At 54.8% G+C, this 7,430-nt stretch overlaps 1 protein-coding gene across 1 annotated transcript in view; it reads right to left on the reverse strand.

Moving 5' to 3' along the window:
* PADI6 (peptidyl arginine deiminase 6) overlaps positions 1–7,430 on the reverse strand; it is a gene marked incomplete at its 3' end in the record, with an annotated part of 26,089 nt that overhangs the window by 2,869 nt on the left and 15,790 nt on the right. The window contains exons 9-13 of the mRNA XM_008048250.1: positions 3,919–4,030; positions 2,187–2,294; positions 1,858–2,012; positions 645–798; positions 423–546 (exon numbers count right to left, since the gene is read on the reverse strand). Coding sequence (XP_008046441.1) covers positions 423–546; positions 645–798; positions 1,858–2,012; positions 2,187–2,294; positions 3,919–4,030 — 653 coding nt within the window. The remainder of the gene's footprint in view (positions 1–422; positions 547–644; positions 799–1,857; positions 2,013–2,186; positions 2,295–3,918; positions 4,031–7,430) is intronic.

The following is a 7,430-nucleotide window of genomic DNA, read 5'->3' on the forward strand; positions in this document are numbered from 1 at the left end:
TCGAACCCGCGGGCTCAGGCAATCCACTCACCTCAGCCTCCCAAAGCGCGGGATTATAGGCTGAACCACCGAGCCCAGCTAATTTTTAAGTGTTTTGTAGAGACAAAGTCTCACTTTGTTGTCTAGGTTGGTCTCAAACTCCTGGGCTCAAGAAATCCTCCTGCCTCAGCCTCCCAAAGTGCTGGGATTACAGGCATGAGCCACCGTACTTCAAATACATTCCAGAGGCCTTTCGGCCACCCCAGAACACCTGGCCACCAGGATAACCCAGAAACAGAACAAGACGTTCTAATAAGGTAATTCCAACAGCATTTATGTTCCCCTGGGATGACATCTACCAAGTGTGATAAAGAGTGACTATCCAATAAGGGCCCAGGGGAAGAAGGGGTCAGCTCTGTTCTGTTGAGAGGAGCTTCCCTTACCATTAGAAAGAAGCTGGTCTGTCCTAACCTCGTCAAACAGGAGTGCGTTGCCGTGGCCTTCCTTCTGTTTCTCTTGGAACAGTTGATAGCAGGAGCTGGGGCTGGCCAGGAGCAGCCGGAAGCCCTGGAAACAGAACTGGGGTCAGGGTCGCTTCCTCCCCAGAAGCTACCAAGGGTCCCTGACAAAAGTGTGGGACGCCCCCTTCTCCAGCTCCCACAGACCTTGCCCTCGCTTGTGTTATCCACAGGGATAAAGCACATGAACTCGTCCACATGGCCGGTCATCAGCCAGTCTGAGTACAGCTCCACTGGGGCCTGGACCTGCTGGGCACGGAGGAAGTCCTGGAGGGTCTTGCTCATGGCCCGGCCCTCTGCGCTGGAAGGAAGAGGAGAGAACAGTCTTTGAGCCAGCGCGGCCTGGGCTGGCCGCCTGCCACTTGGTGGGTGTCAGACCACCTGCGGGTAACTGGCCACTCTGGCCTTTGGGGGGCGGTGCCCAGTCCATAGAGGATGGGGTGGTTAGGAATTCCTTATGCTGCTCCAACCCAGGGTGGAGCCACTTGACTCTAGATAGACCAAACCCTGGACACAAACGTGACTTGGGATTTGTGGCCACCAAGAAGCCCAACAAAATAAAACCCCATGGAAATAAAACCTCCTGGGTCAGTAGGCCAGCTGAGCCCCACCTGCTTCAGCTTAAACCCCAGAGTCTCTCAAAGAATAAGCAGTTTCTTTTCCTTTTTTTTTTGGTTGGAGTCTCACTCTGTTGCCCAGGCTGGAATGCAGTGGCACAATCATGGCTCACTGCAGCCTTGGCCTCCTGGGCTCAGGTGATCCTCTCACCTCAGCCTCCTGGATAGCTGAAACTACAGGTGTATGTCACCCCACCCTTTTGGTAGAGATGAGGTCTCGCTATGTTGTCCAGGCTGGTCTCAAACTCTTGGGTTCAAGAGATCCTCCTGCCTCAGCCTCCCAAAGTGCTGGAATTACAGGCTGAGCCACTGAGCCCAGCCAAATATCTTTATCTCAATTTAAGAAGTGTCCAGATCGGTGGCTCAGCCTGTAATCCCACACTTTGGGAGGCTGAGGTGAGTGGATTGCCTGAGCCCGTGGGTTTGAGACCCGCCTGGGCAACTTGGCAAGACCTCATCTCTACAATAAATCAAAAATCATCCGGGCATAGTATCACGTGTCTGTAGTTCCAGCTACTTGGAAGGCTGAGGCGGAAGGATCGCCGGAGCCCAGCAGGGCAAGGCTGCGGTGGCCGGGAGCGGCCACTGCACTCCAGTCTGGATGACAGTGAGACTCCAACTCAAAAATAAAAAAAGTGTCCAGAGACGATGACCTGCTGAGGTTCTGTGGAGCCCAGGTGAGCCACCAGGGCCCCTGCCTTTAGTCTTAGGACATCTGGCCACCATCTGGCCTCTTGGCTCACCTGGGGTAAAAGCTGCTGCCAATGAGGACCCTGCCTAGGGGATATTCCTTCTCTTGGGCCTTGACGGGCGGAGACACCATCAGGTTCCCGATGGAATCCATGCTGGCCACTCTGTGGTCCTTGGTACCCTGGATCACGTAGCCGACACCAGGGCTCTGGAAGGAGACCCAGCCGAAGTGGGGGAGTTAGGAGGGAAGGGCTCCCGCATTCCCCTCCCACTCCTCTGAGGCCACCTGGGCCCTTCCCTCCCCCGGTGCCCCACCCCTTCTGGGCAGGCCCAGGCCAGAGAGGCAGGACTCAGCTGGAACCAGCCAAACCAAGCTCCGTACCAGGGAGTACTTCATGGGGAACTCTTCCAGTGAGACGGCCCGAGGGGTGTCAAGGACCAAGGACACCGTCTTGTGAGGAGCCTGGGTGTAGCAGAAGGCCATCTCGTCCTGGGGGAGATGGAAACAGGCTGGGAAGTCACCTCACCCACCCTCTCTTTCCTGCCTGTGTCCATCTTGCCAGCCACACGGCTCCCTGGGCGGCCCCAGAGAGAATGTGCCATAAGGAAAGACCTCCTCCTTCCCGCCAACTCCTACTCAGCCCTCAAAACCCAGCTCAGATGTCACCCCTTCTTCAAGGCTTTCCTCTGACCCCTTCTCCTGTTCTTCAGGCTTGAAACCGGACTCACCCAGATTCTTCCTTTTCTTCTGTATCTGGTCCATTCACGAGCCTTACCGGCTTTACCTCAAGCACATTCCCAGTCAGTGTGTCTCTGGCGCCAGCCGGGAAGCCATCGGATCTGTCCTCTATGCCACTGTAGTGCCTTCCAGACAGTTTCCCCTCCTCTGTCCCTGTCCCCTCCCAACAAGATCTGCTCCCTGCATTGCAGCCAGAGGGGTCTTTGGACAATCTGAGTGTAGCCTCACTCATCCTATCAGGCTTCGTGTATTTACTTTTCGGCTTAAAAGGTCCCTAATCTACAACGTGGCCCTTGCCCGCCTCTGACCTCTGTTCACAGTGACCTGGCCGCACAGCCCTCCCGTCCTCAGGTCCTCCGAGCACGCCCCACGCGGCTCTTCCCTTCACGCCAGCTGCTCCTGTACTCCAAGGGCTCCTACTTCTCATTTGCCCCCAGCCCCGACGTCTGCATAGCCTACTCCTGGGGTGCTTCAGTTCCATGTAGGATGTTCCCGACTACTTAAGCTGCCTAGTTCGGCCAGTGACTCCCTGGAATGAGCTTTGTTTTCTCTCTCCAATACTTTTTTGTTTGTTTTAGTCAGAGTCTCACTGTGTTGCCCAGGCTGGAGTGCAGTGGCACGATCACGGCTCACAGCAGCCTCAACCTCCCATGTTCAGGCAATCCTTCCATCTCAGCCTTCCTAGGAGCTGGGACTACAGGCCTGTATCACCACACCTGGCTAATTTTTTTTTTAACTTTTTGTGGAGACAAGGTCTCACTATGTTGCCCAGGCTCATCTGGAATTCCTGGACTTAAGAGATCCTCCTGCCTCAGCCTCCCAAAGCGCTAGGATCGCAGGCATGAGCCACTGCGCCCGGCTGCCAACACTTAATCTTATCCTTGCTACCCCTGTAGCTCCCTTGCTGTCCACAGCATCTGTCCTGTCCTGCTGTATCTCTGGGACTCAGGATGGGACATGCAGCAAGGGGTGATCACATGAGTTTTCGCAGGACAGCGCTCCAGAGCTGAAGGCTAACCTGGGCTCTAACCAGGGCTGTGCCGGGGTCAGGCGGGACCCCGGGGCCATGACCCAGCTCTGACAGCCTTAGCTGAAGGCATCAGACCCTTTGGATGCTTAGGCCTAAGGTTTTGTGGTCTGGAGCATGTATGCTTTCTGGAATGGGAGGCTGGACCCCATCCCTTAGCGGCCATTGTACAGCAAGCCATCACCTCTGAGTCTCCACTGGAGTCCTAAGGACAGAGCCACCCCCCCTCGAGGCCTGGGGCTGCCATGAAGGTTAGCCGGAAGCCCGTGAAGTTTCTCCTGGGTGGCACATGCCAAGTCTCCCCACCCCCCTCAGGTGGGCTCCCCTGGCAGGGGGTGGGGGCATTACCTGGAGCCACCTGCCCAGGCGGTTGGGGTCTTCGTAGACAGACGCCACCTGACTGTTGCTCTTCTCACTCAGCTCCGTCACCATGTTCACAAAGCCGTGCAGCTGCAGCTCTCTGCAGGAGAGAAGCCAGCTCAGGAGGGCCATCCAGTTCCCAGCGGGTCGTGGCCTCTCTGTCCCGGAAGGGAGAGAGCCCGTCCCCACCCATGAGGTAGACGAAACAACTGCCTCCACCCATCTCGGAGCACAAGCCAGTGTCACTCGGCGCACAGCATGGCCAGGTTAAGAAATGTCAGTGCCAGCCTCTGCCCTGGTGGCCAAGGCCAGCTGTCTCTATCCTTTGGACACACTCCACAGGTGCTTTGCCCCCACCCCAAGGGACGTGTGGACACCTCCAGGCTCTCCCGCCTCAACCCACGCAAAGAATCGACTGGCTTCATTTCTCAGGGTAGGAATGCCTAAGAAGCCAAGAAGTGAGGTGGCCCTTGAGACAGCTAATAAAGTGGTCATCTTTGTACATGCAGCACAAGTGGGTCTTGAACTGGAGGTCTTGGTGCTGTCACGACAGCATTGGGCTCATGGATCCCCAGTGGCCATCCCCTCCTTGAAGGCAGACATTGAAGTCTGAAGCGATGTTAAGACAATTCTCTTTTTTTTTTGAGTCGGAGTCTCACTCTGTCACTCAGACTGGAGTGCAGTGACACGCTCATGGCTCACTGCCACCGCAGCCTCTACCTGCTGGGCTCAGGCGATCCTTCTACCTTAGCCTTCCAAGTAGCCGGAACTACAGGCACATGCCACCATGCCCAGCTAATTTGTTGGTTTATTGTGGAGATGAGGTCTCACTATGTTGCCCAGCCTGGTCTCAAACCCCTGGGCTCAGTCCATCCTCTTGCCTCGGCCTCCCAAAGTGCTAGGATGGCACGCGTGAGCCACCGTGACCGGCTAAGACCACCCTTTGTTTAAAACACACGAGTCCTCAAGAGCTGACCATCAGCAAGTTCACACTGTGGGAAAGGGCAACTCTGGGACTACAGTCCAGTTTTAGGTCCAGAGCTTTCATTGCTGTGCCGTCCTGTCAGTAGCAAGGCATCTGGTATGCCATTCACCACATCTTATACTACTGCTCTAAAGAACCCATATTGTAGGTCAGCACAGACAGGGCTATAGGGAGCTGGCCAGCCTGGCAAGATCTGGAGCCGTCTGAGGAGGAAAGGTGAGTAGCCCCAGCCTGGCAGGTTATCTGTGGCTAAGTTGGATCAAGCTGTGCCTGAATACCACCCCTCACAGCAGATGTGAGTTTCCAGATGCCTCCTCAGATACCCCAGGCATCGGATATTTACTTTGTCTTTTTTTTTTTTCTTTAAAGAAAGAAAAGTTTATTTAAAAGTAAATTAGAGAAAGAAGAGGGAGAGAGAAGATTCACCTCCCCAAGGTGGGGGAGGAGGAGCCAAAGCCTACTTTGTCTTTTGTATTCCTCCGCAAAATCCCATCAGCTCCTGAGTTTCTGCCTTCTCACCCTGAAAATCTGGTGCTGCCAGACAGTGGAGGGCACACCTCATCAACAAGGGTGCATGCATAATGAACATTTGTATACCTAACCCTGAATTGTACACCACACCTTTTTTTTTTTTTTTTTTTTTCGAGTTGAAGTCTCATTCTGTCGCTCAGACCGGAGTGCAGTGGCATGCTACCAGCCACCGCAGTCTTGACCTGCTGGGCTCTAGCGATCCTTTTGCTCAGCCTTCCAAGTAGCTGGAACTACAGCCATGCACTACCATACCCGGCTAATTTTTTGATTTATTGTGGAGATGAGGTCTTGCCAAGTTGCCCAGGTGGGTCTCGAGCCCGCGGGCTCAGGCAATCCACTCACCTTGGCCTCCCAAAGCATGGGATTACAGGCTGAGCCACCGAGCCCGGCCTGTACACCACATCTTTAAAATTAAAAAAAAAACAACAACCTGGTGCTTCCCTCCTCCCAACAGCCTGCCTCCGGAAGAGCTACATAACTTCTGTGCCCCACAGGTCTGGAGGAATGCGGAAGTCGTCTTCACTGCCCATGGCTGCTCCCGGGACACTCCCTGGCTCCTGGGTCACACACGCCCACGGCCACAGCATATGCTGTCCCATCATCAGTCATTCTGCTGGTCTCTGATGTCCACCTGGCTTCCCAGCGCTTTTTCTGTCATCCTTAGTCACACCTGGTTAGGCCGTGGTCGCTCCAGATCTTTGACTTGATAAGACCTCTTTTTTTTTTTTTTTTTTGAGTCTCACTCTGTCACCCAGGCTGAAGTGCAATGGCACAACGATCACAGCTCACCTCCACCTCCACCTCCTGGGCTTGGTATCCTTCCACCTCAGCCTCCCAAGTAGCTGGGACTACAGGTGCACGCCAACATGCCTGGCTAATTTTTTGAGAGGAGGAGGTCTATGTTGCCCAGGTTGGTTTCAAACAATCCTCCCAACTTGGCCTCCCAAAGTGCTGGGATTATAGGTGTGAGCCACCGTGCTCAGCCAAGACCTCATTTTCTACCTGGCCTCAGCCTCTTCTCCTGATGGTTGTATCACCTTCATAATCTCAACATCTGGTCCCGTGACCTCCACACCTTCCTGTCACCCCTTTCACCCCTGGGTTAGTGGTGTGATCTCACCAGGACCTTGACCCTTGACGACCTCTGTCCCCATCACCGTGTCCTTCCCTCCCAACCCGATTCTGAGGTGCATCATCATGAAACACCCTCGTCTTCCTCCTTGGGCTGATTTTCCAGGCCATCCCCCAGCCCTGGTCCCACACTTATTCTTCCCTAGAGCGCGAGTTATGGATAACTCCCATGCGACGGGCCTCTGCCATCCTAAACAGATCCCTCTTGCCATCCAGCCATCCCGCTAACGCTTCCCTGGCCGAGTCTGTGCGTTCCTCCTGGAACCATGGCGGGCTGTCCTGGGGCCTGTTGAGGCCCCTCTGACTCGAACGCCTGTCCCACGACTGGGTTCCTGCAGTTGCCTCTTCACTCCTGTCAATCTCCCCTTCTCTGTGAGATCATTCTATTAGCCTTTGCCTCCTTAAAACACAGCCTGCCCAGGCGGGGCAATGTAGTGAGACCTTGGCTCTACAAAAAAGAATTAGTCGGGCGTGGTGGTGCACGCCTGTAGTCCCAGTTACAGTAAGTCCCCGACATACAAATGAGTCCATTCCAAGAGCGTGTTTGTAGCATTAGCCTAGGTGCCAATGAACACAGTACATCCTGGGCTTGAAATAAAGATACTGTTCTAGGCCGGGCTCGGTGGCTCAGCCCGTAATCCCATGCTTTGGGAGGCCGAGGTGAGTGGATTGCCCAAGTCTGCAGGTTCGAGATCAGCCTGGGCAGCTTGGCAAGACCTTGTCTCTACAATAAATAAAAAAATTAGCCGGATGTGGTAGCGCACGCCTGTAGTTCCAGCTGCTTGGAAGGCTTAGGCGGAAGGATCGCCGGAGCCCAGCAGGTTGAGGCTGCGGTGGCTGGGAGCAGCCACTG

The sequence above is a fragment of the Carlito syrichta genome, unplaced genomic scaffold, assembly GCF_000164805.1.
Source record: "Carlito syrichta isolate Samal-C Ts95f unplaced genomic scaffold, Tarsius_syrichta-2.0.1 Scaffold123281, whole genome shotgun sequence".
NCBI lineage: Eukaryota > Metazoa > Chordata > Mammalia > Primates > Tarsiidae > Carlito > Carlito syrichta.